Source organism: Oncorhynchus clarkii, chromosome 17 (assembly GCF_045791955.1).
Source record: "Oncorhynchus clarkii lewisi isolate Uvic-CL-2024 chromosome 17, UVic_Ocla_1.0, whole genome shotgun sequence".
Taxonomy (NCBI): Eukaryota; Metazoa; Chordata; class Actinopteri; order Salmoniformes; family Salmonidae; genus Oncorhynchus; species Oncorhynchus clarkii.
The window spans coordinates 67,299,979-67,321,758 of record NC_092163.1 but is presented as its reverse complement, the minus strand read 5'-3'; the positions used below and the strand labels follow the sequence as shown (position 1 = coordinate 67,321,758).

Here is a 21,780-nt window from a genome sequence, read left to right as displayed (position 1 = left end):
CGAGTGGAGGACAGAGGAGCCTCTTAAAGAAGAAGTTATAGGTCTGTGAGAGACAGAAATCTTGCTTGTTTGTAGGTGACCAAATACTTATTTTCCACCATAATTTGCAAATAAATTCATTAAAAATCCTACAATGTGATTTTCTGGATTTTTTTTCTTCTCATTTTGTCTGTCATACTTGAAGTGTACCTATGATGAAAATTACAGGCTTCTCACAACTTTTTAAGTGGGAGAACTTGCACAATTGGTGGCTCACTAAATACTTTTTTGCCCCACTGTATTCGTCACCAGACCCACTGGTCCAGGTCATCTATAAGTCTATGCTAGGTAACGCTCCGCCTTATCTCAGCTCACTGGTCATGATAACAACACCCACCCGTAGCACGCGCTCCAGCAGGTATATCTCACTGGTCGTCCCCAAAGCCAACACCTCCTTTGGCCGCCTTTCCTTCCAGTTCTCTGCTGCCAATGACTGGAACAAATTGCAAAAATCGCTGAAGCTGGAGACTTACATTTCCCTCACCAACATTAAACATTAGCTATCTGAGCAGCTTACCGATCGATGCAGCTGTACATAGCCCATCTGTAAATAGACCTCCCATTCCACCTACCTCACCCCCATATTGTTTTTATTAAATTTTCTGCTCTTTTGCACACCTGTTTTTCTACTTACACATCATCATCTGCACATCTATCACTCCAGTGTTAATTTGCTAAACTGTAATTACTTTGCTACTATGGCCTATTTATTGCCCTGCCTCTTCATGCCAATTGCACACACTGTATATATACTTTCTTTTTTTCTATTGTGTATCTATCTATTCTATTGTTCTACTGTACACTTTGTTATTCCATGTGTAACTCTGTGTGGTTGTTTGTGCTTTATCTTGGCCAGGTCGCTTTGCTTTATCTTGGCCAGGTCGCAGTTGTAAATGAGAACTTGTTCTCAACTAGCCTACCTGGTTAAATAAAGGTGAAATAAAATCTCAAATAACTTGTTTTACTGTGGATATAGATACTTTTGTACCCGTTTCCTCCAGCATCTTCACAAGGTCCTTTGCTGTTGTTCTGGGATTGATTTGTACTTTTGCACCAAAGTACGTTCATCTCTAGCTTGTTAAGGATGGCCCTCCCCCTTGTCTCAATTTCCACCTGAAAACATACCCTAATTTAACTGCCTGTAGCTCAGGCCCAGAAGCAAGGATATGCATATTCTTGGTATCATTTGAAAGGAAACACTCTGAAGGTTGTGGAAATGTGAATGAAGGAGAATATAACACAATAGATTTGGTAGAAGAAAATACAAGGAAATAAACAGACGTTTTCTGTTCTTTTACTGTTGTTGCATCTTACAAAGGAACAAGAACAGCCAACCATTCAGATATGATGCTGGGGATAATTTAAAATAAGAACATAAGTGGGCAGCAGTATTTGACCACAGTTTCAGACAGATACCTTCAGGAATGAGTTAGGTACATGCCATTGAGCATGAAGTCACCCAGGTGTCCCTCACAAGTTTCCCAAATGTACCCAAGTGTCCGAATTGGTACAGTGATACATTGATGCAAATAACTATATACAAAATACAAAAAATGATTCTAACATACTCCCCCCAAAAAATATTTGAAATAATGAAAAAACATTTTTTTTTTATATTTAAAAAAATTCAAAATAACAATTATTTACACACACAATTTACACAATTACTATTTACACTTTCAATGTACAATAATGTGAAGACCCTCAGTCCTCTACACAATATTGTGCTGATGATGCCATAGCCCATAGCAGTTTCTTTCTGGTGTGAAGCAGAGGGTCACCGAACAGGTGGTGCAGGTGACAGGGGATTTCTTGTGGCAAAGAGCACAACGAAGCCTCCCTACTGAGCCCTTTTTGCCCTGAGGCACATTCCTGCCTGCAATAAACATTTTTGGTTGGAGCAGAAGGAACATACAGTGCCTTGCGAAAGTATTCGGCCCCCTTGAACTTTGCGACCTTTTGCCACATTTCAGGCTTCAAACATAAAGATATAAAACTGTATTTTTTTGTGAAGAATCAACAATAAGTGGGACACAATCATGAAGTGGAACGACATTTATTGGATATTTCAAACTTTTTTAACAAATCAAAAACTGAAAAATTGGGCGTGCAAAATTATTCAGCCCCTTTACTTTCAGTGCAGCAAACTCTCTCCAGAAGTTCAGTGAGGATCTCTGAATGATCCAATGTTGACCTAAATGACTAATGATGATAAATACAATCCACCTGTGTGTAATCAAGTCTCCGTATAAATGCACCTGCACTGTGATAGTCTCAGAGGTCCGTTAAAAGCGCAGAGAGCATCATGAAGAACAAGGAACACACCAGGCAGGTCCGAGATACTGTTCTGAAGAAGTTTAAAGCCAGATTTGGATACAAAATGATTTCCCAAGCTTTAAACATCCCAAGGAGCACTGTGCAAGCGATAATATTGAAATGGAAGGAGTATCAGACCACTGCAAATCTACCAAGACCTGGCCGTCCGTCTAAACTTTCAGCTCATACTAGGAGAAGACTGATCAGAGATGCAGCCAAGAGGCCCATGATCACTCTGGATGAACTGCAGAGATCTACAGCTGAGGTGGGAGACTCTGTCCATAGGACAACAATCAGTCATATATTGCACAAATCTGGCCTTTATGGAAGAGTGGCAAGAAGAAAGCCATTTCTTAAAGATATCCATAAAAAGTGTTGTTTAAAGTTTGCCAAAAGCCACCTGGGAGACACACCAAACATGTGGAAGAAGGTGCTCTGGTCAGATGAAACCAAAATTGAACTTTTTGGCAACAATGCAAAACGTTATGTTTGGCGTAAAAGCAAAACAGCTGAACACACCATCCCCACTGTCAAACATGGGGGTGGCAGCATCATGGTTTGCGCCTGCTTTTCTTCAGCAGGGACAGGGAAGATGGTTAAAATTGATGGGAAGATGGATGGAGCCAAATACAGGACCATTCTGGAAGAAAACCTGATGGAGTCTGCAAAAGACCTGAGACTGGGACGGAGATTTGTCTTCCAACAAGACAATGATCCAAAACATAAAGCAAAATCTACAATGGAATGGTTAAAAAATAAACATATCCAGGTGTTAGAATGGCCAAGTCAAAGTCCAGACCTGAATCCAATCGAGAATCTGTGGAAAGAACTGAAAACTGCTGTTCACAAATGCTCTCCATCCAACCTCACTAAGCTCGAGCTGTTTTGCAAGGAGAAATGGGAAAAAATGTCAGTCTCTCGATGTGCAAAACTGATAGAGACATACCCCAAGCGACTTACAGCTGTAATCGCAGCAAAAGGTGGCGCTACAAAGTATTAACTTAAGGGGGCTGAATAATTTTGCACGCCCAATTTTTCAGTTTTGATTTGTTAAAAAAGTTTGAAATATCCAATAAATGTAGTTCCACTTCATGATTGTGTCCCACTTGTTGTTGATTCTTCACAAAAAAATACAGTTTTATATCTTTATGTTTGAAGCCTGAAATGTGGCAAAAGGTCGCAAAGTTCAAGGGGGCCGAATACTTTCGCAAGGCACTGTAGGTAGAGGGGACAGAAGATGCTACAGTGGTCTTGCTGTAGCTAGCAAGTTCCTGGATGAGCAGCTCACTGAGGGCTAGCTGTGAGATGGGGGGCTGTCCACAGCTCTTAGCCATTTACTTCTGGAGTACAGAAATGTACTCCAGAGCAATATCAATGTCAATGAAATGACACAACAATGTCTTGTACCACTTCATGTTCTTGTGGAGAACATAATAGTAGCCTATCAGCTCATCTGACAGGTCCACACCTCCCATGCTCTTGTTGTAGTCCTTCACAGCAGCTGGAATGGGGACATTTTTGGTGGTCCATGCCCCAGTAGCGCCCTTGACACGCCTGACGACGTGATCACTAATGAAGGACTTGTGGATAGTGGTGCACATGACCACCTCTCTGGTATCCATCCACTTCACAAAGAGTAGGCCATCCTCACAAATCCATCTCATGGTACCTCGATCAGCCCGCTTAGGCATGTCATTCACCCTGGTTTTCGGAACTCCTACTCTGTTGGTCCGAATGGTGCCACAGGCCCACATCTCCAGCTTCCTCAGGTCTGTGAACAGGGTAGGGCTTGTGTAGAAGTTGTCCACAAACAGTTTGTAGCCCTTCGCTAGCAGCTGAAAATCGAATAACTCTATAACGGAGTCATAGCTAAGTCCCTTACCGGTCACACAACTGCTCTTTCCCTCATAGACAAAATTGCACGTGTATGCATGCACAGACTCGGCCAAAACAAACAGTTTGTAACCCCATTTAGTTGGTTTGTTACGCATGTACTGTTTTAGGCCAATTCTGGCCTTTGAGGCTCCCATCCTCTCATCTATGGAAAGGTTCTGGGCGGGCTGAAAATAAGTCTTGCAGGCATCAACGATGTTGTGGTAGAGAGGTTTAATTTTGCAGAGCTTATCAAACCTTGCCGGGCCTCGCTTCTTCTCGTTGTCCTCATCAACTTTTGTGTCACTGATATGAAGCGCCCGTGAGATTGTCAGAAACCTTTTGCATGACATGACCGTGGTGGGGAAAGGCAGTTGATAGAGGGGTGCAGTTTTCCAGTAGTCCTTCAGTGTTTTTAGCTTTACAAGACCCATGTAAATGACCATAGAAAGGTCACAAAAAAGATCTGACATGGAAATGGGCTTCCATGTCTCTTTCTTGCCTGCCTGCTTCTTAGCTCCGTACCTATTTGTGTTCAATACCCGATTATTTTTTTATTTTTAATTTTACCTTTATTTAACTAGGCAAGTCAGTTAAGAAAAAAATCTTATTTTCAATGACGGCCTAGGAACAGTGGGTTAACTGCCTGTTCAGGGGCAGAACGACAGATTTGTACCTTGTCAGCTCGGATTTGAACTTGCAACCTTTCAGTTACAACTGCAGAGGTGAAAAACAACTGAAAAAGTTGCATGGGGCTGTACTTGGAGGTCATGTCCAGCTGAGGTCCTGGTGGCATTTTTGGTCTGAATATTGGAGGTGGTGGGGCCACATTCTCCTCCAGCACAGAGTGCTAACGACCCTCCTCCGCTCTGCCAGCAGGTTCCACACTTCCCTTCCTCCGCTTCTTTGTCACCGACTTTGTCACCTCTAGATGGCCGCGCGGGTGTAGGTGTGGTGCCGGAGACAGCACGGGTCCGGCTGGATGAACCAGCTTCAATGGGGGATGGGCACCTTGGCAGTATGGGCTCACAATCAGAATCGCTGGGACTGTGAAATAAAGACACAGACACAGATTATATATAGAGTAGGGAACCCAATCACTATGGTGAGGAGCTGTTCCATTCCATGTTTAGATAAAATAAAATGTAAAAAATATCTAATATATACAGACACACAGACACAGATTATATATAGAGTAGGGAATTAATCACTATGGTGAGGAGCTGTCCCATTCCATGTTTAGATAAAATAAAATGTAAAAAATATCTAATATATACAGACACACAGACACAGATTATATATAGAGTAGGGAATTAATCACTATGGTGAGGAGCTGTCCCATTCCATGTTTAGATAAAATAAAACGTAAAAAAATATCTAATATATACAGACACACAGACACACACCCACCCACAATGTAGAGCAATGTGTACTTTACACATTTCATTACTGATTATATTTTTATATATGGCAAATAAAATAAAAATATCTCCAAAACAACTCAAATGAATAATATTTGATATTACTAATTTCAAACAACAGTACTCACCAATCCAACACTGCATCTTCTCCATACAAGAACATCTCCTCAGTTTGCAAGTCAAAAGTATTCTCACTGTCTGAATCATCTTGGAGTAATTCACTGTCACTTTCCCTATCAATTTCTTCAATAATATCGTGTAGATATGTATATTTTGACTTTGTCTTTGATTTTACAGATTTACTTGCCATAATTCTTCTCTGAAAATGCTATCAAAACAATACTACTACTACTACTTTTATCTTGTAATGATTTGTCTGCTGATCGATAATCGCATGGTTTGCTTTCGTAGGTAAGCCTTTTTGAAATCTGACACGCTGGCTAGATTAACAAGAGGTTTAGCTTTCATTTGGTCTATTGCACTTCTGATTTTAATTAAAGTTAAATATTTATAATAATTACTTGCGTATAAACATTGCATAATTCTTCTCTGAAAATGCACTCAAAACAATACTGCTGCGCGTAACCAGTGTCGTTTCTTTGGCTATGCCGGATTAAGTGATATGACATGCTATTCTATAAAATAATTTCTCCGTAGTTAATATCACCTGATTGAGCTAATCATGTAAATGTAATTAACTAGAGAGTCGGGCACCACAAAATAATATTTATAGAGCTGTTATCTTCCGAATAAACTCTTAAAGACCTAGTAATATTTTACATCAATAGCAGTCAACATTAATCTTCATTTTACTTCAGTCTCATAATCTGAAAATTGTAAAAAGAACCCTGGCTAACAATTTGAATCAGCAATACAAAATTGCGTTGAATTATTTATTTACTAAATACCTAACTAATCACACAGAATTCACATACACACAATTAATCATAACTTGATTACAAATTACGTCATAAAGGAAAATGTCCCTAGCGGGCAGAACAGATATTGTTACACAAAAGAAAAGGGGCTGGGTTTGAGTGAAGGAGCGGGAAATCTGAGGAACAAAGGGAAGAAGCTGGGCTATCGTAAATACAGTATCTTATGCATTCTAAATTACCGCCCATTTGGAAAAGGAAAATACAATAAATAATTACTCTGAGCTGCGCTTCAGTAGGTTGGTGGTAGATGGAAGACCGTGTTGCCAAACCGAGTCCTCTGTCCTTTGAAGAATGTCTCTGGTGGTCACTTGGATAAGTTGTAGTAACCTCGTTGTGTGGTGGATGGGATACTCTGTCTGTTCCTTCCTAACCTGCGTTTGCAGCTGCGTTCGCTAACTCAACGGCTAGGAGGTATCACTTCTGTCATGAATAAGAGTTCAAAGTTCATACCATTCGCAACCAAAGCTCATGCTGATATTGGCTTTGTTCTGTAGATATTATCTGAACCATTCTGACATAGGACCGTCATCCTACCTCATCGGAACAGGAAGTTCTATTGTCATCAAGGCTTTATATAGGAAGGGAGAAGAGGGCGTATTTGAAAAGTTTTATAGCCCATGTCCCTTCACAGAGGCGGGCCACTGAGTAAGCAGCCCTAACTTATGAAAACCCACATCTCACATTTTAGAAGCTAAAATCACATTTCATCCCATCACAAATCATTTCATATTCATTTAAATTGAACAACAATTCCATGTGAATCCGATAACTCTGACTCTTTCCACTGTAGAGTTTATGTCATCTTATCATTGATGAGAATGTCTCAGATGACAACCGAAATGACATCATATTCATTAAGTACCACCGCATATGTTAAATTGTTGGGATTACCAGAATATAGTTAACCCCCCCCCCACCTACTGATGTTCCCAGAATCGCTATGTTAACCAAGGTTTTTTTTAAATGTAACCTCAGTAGGTTAGAAAGAGGAAAAAGGGGGGAGAGGTATTTATGACTGTCATAAACCTATCCCCCAGGCCAACGTCATGACACCAGCGTGGCTGCTTCTGGTAGAATTTTCAATGGCAAATGGCTGTGTTTACGCTCGAGTTTCCCACAAAGGCTAGTCTTCCCGGATAGAACCATTACATATTGCCGTTTACCTCAGCTCATTGGCTATCTACCAAGCTAGATTTCAAGACGATCAGTGGTCATTGGTCCAAAATACAGTCAATCAACAAAGAACTGGTCATGTCATTGGTGTGCAATGAGGTCATAGTTTGGTGTGTTCAAATCAGTTCCTCTCGGTCAATATTTCCCGGGAAAAGAACCATGAAGTATGGCTGTGTTACTAATAAACAGAGGATTGCATTGAAACCAAACATGGTTTGATAAATGTCCATTTAGAGTGAGTAATTACATTGAATATTACGTCCAAAGTTGAAGGACACTGAATTCACTACACAAGCCACTTACAAAATGTTTCATGTTAGGCTATAAAAATGGATTTTATCGAACAAAACGACAATTTATTGTTTCGTCGTGACCTTTAGTATTGTCAAAAGAAGAAGATCTTCAAAGGTAATTGATTAATGTTATTGCTATTTCTGAATTTCGTGACTAATCTACTTGGCTTGTAACTGTACATAATGTTTTCTCTGCTGATCGATAATCGCATAGTTTGCTTTCGCAGTAAAGCCTTTTTGAATTCTGACATGGTGGCTAGATTAACAAGAGGTTTAGCTTTCATTTGGTCTATTGCACTTCTGATTTAATTAAAGTTAAATATTTATAATAATTACATTTCTGCAATTTTGTTGAAACGTTCCGCTAGCGGAACCCCTGACCAAGACAGGCTAGGAGACAGAACATGTCTCCTTCCTGAGAGCTATGACGGCTGCTTGGTCCTATGATGTTTATACTTGTGTGCTATTGTTTGTTCAGATGAACGTGGTACCTTCAGACGTTTGGAAATTGCTACCACGGATGAACCAGATTTGTGGAGGTACACACATTTCTTTCTGAGGTCTTGGCTGATTTCTTTTGATTTTCCCATGATGTCAAGCAAAGAGGCACTGAGTTTGAAGGTTGGCCTTGAAATACATCCACAGGTACACCTCAATTTGACTCAAATGATGTCAATTAGCCTATCAGAAGCTTCTAAAGCCATGACATAATTTTCTGGAAATTTCCAAGCTGTTTAAAGGCACAGTCAACTTGGTGTAAGTAAACTTCTGACCCAGTGGAATTGTGACACAGTGAGTTATGAATGAAACAATCTGTCAGTAAACAATTGTTGGAAAAATTACTTGTGTCGTGCACAAAGTAGATGTCCTAACCGACTTACCAAAACTATAATTTGTTAACAAGAAATTTGTGGAGTGTTTGAAAAACAAATTTTAATGATTTTAACCTAAGTGTATGTAAACTTCCGACTTCAACTGTATGTGTAAATTCATCTGAAAATGGAGGTGGTGCTGGCAAATTGTCAAGTCAGTTAACATCTTATGGTATAGGGGACGCTTGCGTCCCACTCTGCCAAAAGCCAGGGAAAATGCAGCGCGGCAAATTCAAATAAATGATATAAAATTCCAACTTTCATTAAATACACATGTAAGATACTCAATTAAAGCTACACTCATTGTGAATCCAGCCAACATTTCAGATTTTAAAAAGGCTTTTCGGCGAAAGCATAAGAAGCTATTTTCTGATGATAGCACAACAGTAAACAAAAAGGGTAGCATATTTCAACCCTGCAGGTGCTACACAAAACGCAGAAATAAAATATAAAACATGCCTTACCTTTGACAAGCTTCTTTTGTTGGCACTCCAATACGTCCCATAAACATCACAATTGGTCCTTTTGTTCGATTAATTCCATCCATATATATCCAAAAATGTAAATTTATTTGGCGTGTTTGATCCGGAAAAAAACAGCTACCAAAATGCGCAACGTCACTACAAAATATTTCAAAAGTTGCCTATAAACTTTGCCAAAATATTTCAAACTACTTTTGTAATACAACTTTAGGTATTTTTAAACGTTAATAATTGATCAAATTGAAGACGGGTCTATCTGTGTTCAATACAGGAACACAACAAACCAAGCTACTTTTCAAGTCTTGCGCAACTCTCAACAGTGTTACTCAGTTCCTAGATGACCGTACTTCTTCATTGCACAAATTAATAACCTCAACCAAATTCCAAAGACTGGTGACATCCAGTGGAAGCGGTAGGAACTGAAAACAAGTTCCTAAGAAATATCGTTTGCCAATGAGAACCCACTGAACAGACCTCTGGGTTTTGCCTGCTACATAATTTCTGTTACACTCACAGACATGATTCAAACAGTTTTAGAAACTTCAGAGTGTTTTCTATCCAAATCTACTAATAATATGCATATCTTATATTCTTGGCATGAGTAGCAGGAAGTTTAAATTGGGCACGCTATTTATCCAAAAGTTAAAATGTCGCCCCCTATACCTTAAGACGTTAAAAAGGTGGCAACCCTACTTTCCAATTCCAACCTAAATAAATACAATGAGACAGAAAGATCTACAGCATAATAAAGATACAGCTGGCAGTCATTAACACTTGTTTTATTCCAATAATAAATTGTAATATTAATGTACAATGAGATCAACATCAGACACTTTGGACTGTGAATCAGGCCTGACAACTTTTTATCCTTGGGAACAAAGCAGTGGAAAGGGGGATTAATAGCAAAAACATTATAGACAAGCAAAACACACCACCAACAAGGAAAGCAATCATATCACAACCCAACTGAACCAGACCAGATTTCTTAAAAAAATAGGTCATAGTAGGGTTAAAGTTCACACAAAAAAACAAAGAAAAAAAGATCAGAAATACTCCAAGCGATGAAAAACAGGTGAGAATACCACTGCCCCCTTACAGCAGCAGGACAGAAAAAACAGCAGCATGCACAAAACAAAGCCTCCCAATTCACAACACCTAACACCCGTCTCTCATTCATTTTTAATGAGGTATAATAAGTTCCAGCAACAGAGCAGAAACCCGATCTTCGGTCCCACAGGGTGACTCCTTCAGATGATCTCACAAACACTACTCTCCTTTTAATCCCTTCTACTCTTTCTTTATACTGTACCGAGAACCTGTTTGGTCTGAAGGTCTGGAGACAGTGCTGAATATTCACTACAGTACATGGCGAGGGCAACAGTGCAATCTCCAACTCTGTTTCTTAATGAGCATTCAGTGCAAAAACCCATTGAAATCGTCATTCATGTTTAGAGGAGAAAAGCTTAGGGACTGTATTCATCTCAGAACCCAGAACCACATCTCCTTTGAACAGTCTGTCGCAAGAAAGGTTCACTAGTTGTATCCTATGAGAAATCACAGCCTTATTTAAAGATTCCATAAGCCCATACAGTATAATAGAATGACAAATAGGCTTACCTTTGACCATGAGAGTCCCGGAGCTGCTTGCCACTCCAAACTGGTTTCTTGCCACACACGTGTAAAGGCCTGCATCTGGTCTGGTTGAATTCTGTATCCGGAGGTTTCCGTTATCCAGAATGGAAACTCTGCAAGCAGAAAAGGCAGAACGATTATGTAACAGATACATTTTTTGTTCATTGCATTACCACAATTCTTTCCCACTTGTATTGCAGTCTGTGAATTTGTCAAAAAAATGTAAAATGTAATGTACACTTTTTGCATTGTTCGTCATGCATGGGCATAACTCGGAGAGAAAGGCAAGTAAGTCTAGCAGTGCAATATCTTCAGAAATGGTATATCAATAGCATTGGTTTGATTTGCTTCTTTCTATTCTAACAGGTGTTAGATAAACATACATTTGAAGTGGGAAGTTTACATACACCTTAGCCAAATACATTTAAACTCAGTTTTCACAACTCCTGACATTTAATCCTAGTAAAAATTCCATGTCTTAAGTCAGTTAGGATCACCACTTTATTTTAAGAATGTGAAATGTCAGAATAATAGTAGAGAGAATAATTTATTTCAGCTTTTATTTCTTTCAGCACATTCCCAGTGGGTCAGAAGTTTACATACACTCAATAAGTATTTAGTAGCATTGGCTTTAAATTGTTTAACTTGGGTCAAACGTTTTGGGTAGCCTTCCGCAAGTTAACCTCTTGAACCTCTGGGGGCAGTATTTCATTTTTGGATGAAAAACGTTCCCGTTTTAAACAAGATATTTTGTCACGAAAAGATGCATATATGCATATCATTGACAGCTTTGGAAAGAAAACACTCTGACGTTTCCAAAACTGCAAAGATATTATCTGTGAGTACCACAGAACTGATGCTACAGGCGAAACCAAGATTACATTTCAAACAGGAAATGCCCCAGATTTTGGAGGCGCTGTGTTCCAATGTCTCCTTATATGGCTGTGAATGCGCAAGGAATGAGCCTACACTTTTTGTCGTTTCCCCAAGGTGTCTGCAGCATTGTGACGTATTTGTAGGCATATCATTGGAAAATTGACCATAAGAGACTACATTTACCAGGTGTCCGCTCGGTGTCCTCCGTCGAAACTATTGCGTAATCTCCAGGTGCGTGCATTTTTCAATTTGGTTCAGAGGAGAAACCAAACTGCCTCGAGTGATTTATCATCGAATAGACATGTGAAAACACCTTGAGGATTGATTCTAAACAACGTTTGCCTTGTTTCTGTCGATATTATGGAGTTCATTTGGAAAAAAGTTCGCCATTGTAATGACTGAATTTTCTGATTTTTTTCTCAGCCAAACGTGATGAACAAAACGGAGCGATTTCTCCTACACAAATAATATTTTTGGAAAAACTGAACATTTGCTATCTAACTGAGAGTCTCCTCATTGAAAACATCCGAAGTTCTTCAAAGGTAAATGATTTTATTTGAATGCTTTTCTTGTTTTTGTGAAAATGTTGCCTGCTGAATGCTAGGCTTAATGTTATGCTAGCTATCAATAGTCTTACACAAATGCTTGTGTAGCTATGGTTGAAAAGCATTTTTTGAAAATCTGAGATGACAGTGTTGTTAACAAAAGGCTAAGCTTGTGAGCTAATATATTTATTTCATTTCATTTGCGATTTTCATGAATAGTTAACGTTGCGTTATGCTAATGAGCTTGAGGCTATAATTACGCTCCCGGATACGGGTTTGCTCGTCGCAACAGGTTAACAACAATAAGTTGGGTGAATCTTCGCCCATTCCTCCTGACAGAGCTGGTGTAAATGAGTCAGGTTTGTAGGCCTCCTTGCTCTGTAAACTATCCTTCCAGACTCATAATAACTTCTTATGGCTGGGGGGCATTTATATCATCTTTTATTTCTTTCATCACATTCCAAATGGGTGAGAAGTTTACATACACTGAAATAGTATTTGGTAGCATTGCCTTTAAATTGTTTAACTTGGGTCAAACATTTCGGGCAGCCTTTACATAAGCTTCCCACAATAAGTTGGGTGAATTTTGGCCCATTCCTCCTGACAGAACTGGTGCAACTGAGTCAGGTTTGTAGGCCTCCTTGCTCGCACACGCTTTTTCAGTTCTGCCCACACATTTTCTACAGGATTGAGGTCAGGGCTTTGTGATGGCCACTCCAATACCTTGACTTTGTCCTTAAGCTATTTTGCCACAACTTTGGAAGTATGCTTGGGGTCATTGTCCATTTGGAAGACCCGTTTTCGACCAAGCTTCAACTTCCTGACTGATGTCTTGAGATAATGCTTCAATATATTCACATAATTTTCCTTCCTCAAGATGCCATCTATTTTGTAAAGTGTACCAGTCCCTCCTGCAGCAAAGCACCCCCACATGATGCTGCCACCCCCGTGCTTCACGGTCGGGATGGTGTTCTTCAGCTTGCAAGTCTCCCTCTTTTTCCTCCAAACATAACAATGGTCATTATGGCCAAAAAGTTATATTTTTGTTTCATCTTTGTCCCCATGTGCAGTTGCAAACCGTAGTCTGGCTTTATTATGGCGGTTTTGAGGCAGTGGGTTCTTGCTGAGCGGACTTTCAGGTTATGTCCATATAGGACTTGTTTTACTGTGGATATAGATACTTTGTACCCGTTTCCTTCAACATCTTCACAAGGTCCTTTGCTGTTGATCTGGGATTGATTTGCACTTTTCGCACCAAAGTACGTTAATCTCCAAGACACAGAATGTGTCTCCTTCCTGAGCGGTATGATCTGTCTGTAAACAATTGTCTGTAAACAAATGTTGGAAAAATTACTTGTGTCATGCACAAAGTAGATGTCCTAACCCACTTGCCAAAACTACAGTTTGTTAACAAGAAATTTGTGGAGTGGTTAAAAAATGAGTTTTAATAACTCCACCCTAAGTGTATGTAAACTTTCGACTTCAACTGTAAATATCTATATCATGCATTGACTGGAAATAACACAATTTAAATGTAAATATATAATCATTAAATATATCATAATTGTTCTCTCCGGCTGGAGCAGTCTACTATTTTGAATTAACCAATAAATTAAATCAAATCAATCAATCAATCATCAATAAACTCCCACTATTGGTCTTCTTGTATGTCTAGGTGTCACTCAAAGAAATGATCAAAACTACGAATAAGACAATCGAAATGTAACTATGGTGACTGAGAAAGTTCTCAAACATTTCTAATTGTGCTTTGTTCTTTTATAAGTGATAAAATGAGACAACGTGTTCAAACAGCTGATTTATGACTTCATATGACCGGAAGACACCCAGGAACTGGCCAACACTAGTCACTTTAAACGATGTCACTTTAAATAATGCCACTTTAATAATGTTTACATATCTTACATTACTCATATCACATGTATATACTGTATTTCATACCGGCTACTGCACCTTGTCTATGCCGCTCAGCCATCGCTCAATCATGTACTTACATGTACACATTCTCATTCACCCCTTTAGATTTGTGTGTATTAGGTAGTTGTTGGGGAATTGTTATATTACTTGTTAGATATTACTGCACTGTCGGAACTAGAAGCACAAGCATTTCACTACACTTGAATTAACATCTGATAACCATGTGTATGTGACCAATAAAATTTGATTTGAACAATCACTTCATATCTCTATGGCCTTTACACAATGGCCACTGGTACTACGAATGGTTAATGATTCTTAACCAAACTCCAGATTTTCCTAAATAAGAGGCAACAAAAATTAAATAGTGAACTTGGAAGCAGGGCAGTGTCGGAAAAATGGGAAGACCAATTTATTAAACTGTGGTGGATTCTAAATATCTGAAACTCTGCTGAATCTGCAGACTGTATATATATATATATAAAAAAAACAGTCCCCTATTGTAAAGCAGACAAGAAAAATGGTATGTGGTCTTTGCATTGTGATCCGCTGTGTTTTATAAGAGACAGTGTAAATCAAACTGTCATCCACAGCTCTGTGTAATAGCAGGTCATGTGTTAGAACTCTGGAAATTGCTCAGTGAGTGAAGCCTCTTTTCTAAGATGCTCTGATTACATGAGGTGAAATATGTTTTGAATTTGTGTTGATAAACACCACACTCAAATGTTTGTTTCAACCTATTTAAAGTAAAAAGGTTAAGGCAAGAAACAGTAAAATAACCTGTTTTGAATTTAGATAATACGTATCTTAATGACTGAATGTGTTTGACTCACCCTGACTACTTCACCTGACAAAGCACTTTAAATGACCCACTATCTTGTTAATTTACTATAATCAAGTGAGAGAATCACTATCTGATCTATACCGCTCTATATTGGATAGGTGAAGAAGGACATACACATGACGAAAGTGAAAGTACTGCAGCAGTCACAGCATTACCATACAATGTATTTCATTCATACAGCACCTCATTGTTCAGTTGTAAGAACTGAACAATGAGGTTGCTAAAATTAGAAGTGTCTTAGTGGCTGGTCTAGGAAGATGCCCTGATCTTTGGATAGCTGTGTCAAGAAAAATAACAATTGTAGTGCACATCAACGTTGGTATAGTTCTGGTAAACAAAGAGACTGAGTAAATAGGGCAACAACACATTGTTTTAACTAGATCAAGCTCCGACCTGATTTAAGACTACATCTCCAGCACATGGCTCACAGTAATGCCTCATATAACTCAATACCTGCATTTGTGTGCTTGGCTCTATATATTTCCACAATCCCCGTATCCCATGGGACAAAGGGACAATAATATGACGAGTGCATATTATGAGAGACGCTCTGCAGAGAGAATACAAGTGGGACTATACACAAACACTATGCCTCATAGTATGCCTCTCTTACTGCAAGATACATCTCTTGACGGACTTTCTCCTCGGTCACACACTGAAATGTCTGTACACTGTGTCCTTACGGCTTGTTATCAGACTGACTCATTGACTGACATTACATGAATGGGAAAGGCATTATTAGTAGACCTTGAAGTTGGCTTTGAAGCTGGTGTTAGAGGAGCTGAGGTAAACTACAAGTCAAGTAAGGGAAGTCTTCCAGTTGTACTCCTCCTCTCCCTCGTGAATCAACCTCTAGATAACATGTCTGTCTGATCTGCCCACGGTCTCAGGAGAGCCTTCCTCCCTTCCCACCTTCCTCCCTGAATGAGAGGATGCTGCGGAGGAGGATGTATCAATAATTCACAGGTGAGATGAACACAAGTGCTACTCTTTTCATCTCAGCCTCACACAAAGTTAATGGCTGCCGTTATAAACCTTTCCGAAGAAGAGAGACAATTATTTCCAACAAGATGGGAAAACCCCCCCAAAACTACTCATGTTATAAAAACAATACAAACAAAAATCCTGTATTGGGGAAGTAACAGGGAAAGAGACTGGACAGTGTTCATCTTTAATGTCCTGTAAGAAGATGAAAGACAAATAACATCAGTCGCAGAGAAACCATTGCTCCTACTACTGTTTATTGCAAATTGCCGGAAACTGTAACTATGGTCCAAAGTAAAAATAACAACACTTATTTTCTGACATTCTCTTTGAGACATCACGGCTACGACTGAAGACTAAATTACGGTCCGTGAGACAGAAGCTTTCAGCTGACAGTACTTGTAAAACAAGCTTTGTTTTTACTACCTCCTAATTCAAGGACATTTTACATTTCCATTTGTGTCATTTAGCAGACGCTCTTATCCAGAGCGAATTACAGAGGCAGTTAAGTGCCTTGCTCAATGGCACCGGCAGATTTTTCATCTAGTCGGCCACAAGGACATTGGTCTTTGATTTTAGACAAACAGCAATTTGATGTGGACAATTGTCTGTACTGTAAAAAAATTTATGTTTTACTGAAAAGCACAGATGTATTGTGCAAAGGAAGTGCTAGAATGCTAGATGTGTGTTGGATGATTTCATGACAAAACCATTTACCAGAAATGATTAAAAATGATGGTGGCAGCACTACACTGAAATGAAGAGAGTGTTTCATGTTGGGTTTGATGCACACAAACAGTTAGAATTGCTGATGATGTCAATATTGGCATAACAGAAATACAACGATTTACCCGAATGTCCTAATAGGTGCATATATGAAGGTAGCATTGGTAAACACCACCATTCACAAATATACAAACACACCCTCGCCATCTCAGACCCTGATTGAACGGGTGACTGCATGGTCTCTGTGTGCTCTTCATTAGCAGAGTAAATAAAACAGGACTGTAAAAATTGGGGTTAAGATTCTATCAGTAGAATTACTCAGTCATGAGGCCATGTGAAAAAAGGCTTCACAAAATAATGAACCTCAGCTAAGGTGCGTTACACTCTGTGTGTATTGCATCTCTACAATCACTCCTCTAATACTCATTTCTCCCCATCTGGTTTAGTCCAACCACCATGCAATTTCCAAACACAAGCCTCATCCACCATTCATCCGGCACATTAAATAGTATTTCAGGGCATGGGTTTCACTGTGTCTGCCACTATAGCTGTGTGCACCCTGTATTTAGTTTACAGATAAGGAGAGATATGCATTAAAGAATGTTGCTTGTCCTGGTCCACGCTGACCTACCTGCAGGTGGTGTTGGTAATCATGATTGTATCAAAGCGTCAGTGGTAGTAACACTGCTCCAGGGGAGAATAGGAAAGGCTCGGATGAGGTGTCTACAGGGGCAAAGGCTAGGTCACCCTATCCTCTGAACGGGACAAAAGGTTGGACCCAACTCTGAAGTGTACGGAGGGAAAAGTCTGACATCCCAAGATAAACGGACAGTGTGTCTCTCCCCAGGTTCCCCACAGAGCTCTGTGTTTGAGAGGAATGGCCTTGGCAGACACTTAAATCAAGTCAAACTGCACAGATTTGACAAAGCAAAACCACAGTTGGAGTGTATGGTGCAGAATGCACTATGTAGTTCATCTGAATGGGGAAGGTTCTGAGAAGTCTATTTTCACAGTTCCATCAAGACAAATCCGTAGTGCGTACCACTGCTTCCCATGTTGTCAACCCCAAGATTAACAGGCATTACAGTCCACAATAATATGTGACAATGAGGTGTTTTTTTTATCACTTAGACAACAAACCAATTGCCTGATGTTGCTAAAATAGGGACACCTGGGCATTTACCTGGGACAATTCTCCAATAGCACTGTAATTGATATAGATGTTTGACTTACGCAGGATTGTCCCAATACCTTTTAGCTTGTCACATGCATTATTAGTTCTACCAAATTATTCAGGAATTTATGTTATGATAGAAAGTGAACTCGAACATTTCGTCCAGGTTTTCGTCCTCCTCTTCTGTGGAGGAGTAGGAAGGATCGGACCAATACGCAGCGTGGTAAGTGTTCGTCATATTTTTAATCAAAACTGACCACTACACAAACTGAAAACAAACAGTTCTGTGTGGAAAACACAGACACAGAAAACAATCACCCACAACCAAAATGGGGAAAACAGGCTACCTTAGTATGATTCTTAATCAGAGACAACGATCGACAGCTGCCTCTGATTGAGAACCACACCAGGCCAAACACAGAAATACAACATAGAAAAAAGAACAGACTACCCACCCCAACTCACGCCCTGACCAAACTAATACAAAGACGTAATAAAGGAACCAAGGTCAGAATGTGACAGAACGTCACTCAAACTTCAAAGCCTACACATTTCTTAAATAGAAGAAAGTTGGAATTGTTGTTCACCAAATGCACTACTTATCAACAATAATGATGTGATGAACAGAGCAGTACGTCATGAAGAGTGACGCTGAGAATAACAGCCATGAATAAAACACAATGCTTGGAAGTGCCTCAAGCCACTGTTAAAAGGCCTACCCTATAGAGATCCTTTGCCTACGTCAATCAGAGTAGAATAACAGTATGAGGAGTGCATCTGGAGCCAGGGTTACACAGAGCTCTAGCTGAGTGTACACGTCTGACAGAATGAAGAAGTATGATTGACAGTAAGTAAGGACTCATTCCCCTTGACACAGTACAGATGACTTACCCTGCAACTAGCAGAATGCACTGAGTGGGTTCTTTTGATTTTTTCAGTTACATTAAAATGGAGGAAGAAAGAAAGAGTGAGAGTTGCAGGCTATACGTTAAATTACATTTCATTTCAGTTTTCACTGGGTTGACCCTTGTCTCCAGGGTACTCTGTAGCATTAAGGTTTCCATGGAAATACACAGCTTTCTGAAAACACAGCCAGGGGACAGTGGTGTTAGCTTGAAAAGGAAGCAATAATCGCTACTTTGTGAAACAAATACACTGCAGTGCCAAACGCTCCCTCTGACACCACCTTCACATAAAAAGAGACATGACAAGTGATTCCACATGGAACTGACAAACACATTTTCATGGCTAATGCAACCTAGGCCTGCTATAGTAACATTCCATAATTCATAGGCCTTTCTAAGATAATACTTTTATATGTTTTGGTATAATCATTGACAATAATTGTTTTAAACTATGCCAGCTAGAACATATACCTTATACCAAAAGCATGGGAAATCACACACTTTATAGTCAAACTCTACAGAATAAAAACTTTCTTCTGCAGCACATACTGTCCCCGGGCATAAAGTCTGTTTACTTGTTATCAGCCCCCTCCTCATAATGAAACTATACCAATGCAATCTGAATGCAAACACTGGGAAAAAAAAACACTTTCTAAGGAATTAGTGTGTGTTGGAATTAAACGCTGTGCAGAGTGCACTGCTTATTACAGGTAGCTGTCTTAATCAAATCTCCTGATTTAGATTGTCTTAATTCCCGGCTGTGGAACAGGAGAAGAGGATGGGATTGTGTGTGTAATTGCATTGAAAGGAGAGGAGTGTATATCTGTCTGGTCCACAGAGGGCCATGTGGATGTGCTGCTGCAGCTACATGATCCTTCCTCTAATCACAAATTGCCCTCAGAGTTTATTTCCTTCCACTGATATTCATCTCCTCCTCATGCGCTGGCTGAGGTATCCTTCAGGAATTAAAGAGCACTCACACACGTGTTCCAAAGAAATTGTCGGAGGAACCAAGATGGATTACTTGTGCTGTGCTGGCGGATTCTCTCTTTGAAAAATGATATCAGCAGCAGTCTCTCCCAGATAAAAAAAATAATCCCAGAGAGGAGAACATAGGACGTAGACAGGTAAAGAGGGTTTTGACCTAATCTCAGCAAACATCTTTAAATTCACTTTTGCTCCAGGTCGAGATTTATTTGGGTTAAGCCGATCAACTATTTTTGCTTGAGCTTGTTTTACAAGCCTTACAAGAAAGGGAACAATAGTTCCGCTAACTAGATATGGTATAGTTGGTTGAACCAGTGCAAATGATCAGAAAGAGCTTGATCATTAAGGGTCAAATCAAATAACTGAAGTATGCGAGTGCACCTCATGTTTATACATACACCTTTCACTGACATCAATGAACATGATAAGCTAATAAAAACTAGTTAATCGATTTTTATACTCATTATAATAGTCTGTAAATATGAAATCATCCGTGATCAATTTGATGTGCGTCTTATTAATTGACTTTTTGGCAAATTAAATCATCAATACACATGAATCCTCTACACACTAGCACTGTACATCTTGATAGATCAAGCAAAGGTCAGCTGTTAAAATGATTTAAGACACATTTAAGCAGTGATAAAAGCCACAACATAATTTAGGGGAAAATCAAGGCTGTACAGGGGACAGTATGTGTGTGTTAGATTTGTGGGTGTGTGTCTGTGTTTGCATGTGCTCCTGTCAGTGTGTCCATGCATGTGTGTGTGTGTGCAATTGAACATGTTTGTTTGTGCTTGTGTGTGTACTCCGGCAGAGCGGTAATCCTAGGCTTGTTCTCGTCCTCAGGTGGGAGGGCCATTCCCCTTCATGTGACATTCCCAGCCCTGCCAACACCAGACTGCCTCTGGAGAGGGAGGCTAACACTAAATGAGCATGAGCACCATCAGCTGCCCACACAACCTATCAAGTGGTGTGTCTCCCTTCAAAGTGAGATACATTTCCTTGGCTGCAGAACCTTTCAATATTTTGCGCGGAACATGGCGTGGTGCAGACACCTCCACAGAGCTCCAGATCTCCACTTTATCCAAGCAGATGTTCAATTAGAATCAATCAAGGACACTTAATCATGTCTGAGAAATGACTGAGTGCAGAATCGTTGATACTAAGTCAATGTAAGTAAATGCATGGCAAGCTTCCTCAGCGGATGCTAATAAAAATGTGCTGATACTTGTTCCACGTTTGGTTTCCTTCCTGACATTGATTCATTCTGGAATGTGTCTGGCATAGCAGATGGGGTGTGTGAATTGGAGTTCACTCTGGCAGACATCATTTATGCAAGAGCCATCTCCATGTCCTCCTTTTTTGTAGGTAGAGATATCATAAGCATGGCTACATCTGAGGCCATCTCACTCCCGTCCTTGTCTCCCTCAATACGACGGAGTCAACACCCTGATGCAGAAATTCCTGCTGTGCCTTACTTCCACCACTCAACCCATTATCCATTCTACAGGGATGTAGGGAGTATATTTGCAAGTAGAGCCCATTGTATGTTAAACACCCCCAGCCAGACATCAAAGCCTGACAGCCATCAATTACGTGACAAAGTAAGAGTGGGAGGAAACAACTAACTCATACCAAGTCCTAAGACAGACGAATCACAACGCACTTCTTTAAAGTGAACAGAGCATTCAATATGACTTTGTTCTATACAGTCGGTAGGTAGAATAATTACATCTGGCCTTTTATTTAAAAGCCCAAGGGCT

The 21,780-nt window shown here is 39.8% G+C and overlaps 1 protein-coding gene across 1 annotated transcript in view; it reads right to left on the bottom strand.

The window, feature by feature from the left end:
• Nucleotides 1-21,780, bottom strand: part of LOC139371295 (contactin-4-like) — a 227,907-nt gene that overhangs the window by 26,213 nt on the left and 179,914 nt on the right. The window contains exon 12 of the mRNA XM_071111598.1: nt 11,024-11,151. Coding sequence (XP_070967699.1) covers nt 11,024-11,151 — 128 coding nt within the window. The remainder of the gene's footprint in view (nt 1-11,023; nt 11,152-21,780) is intronic.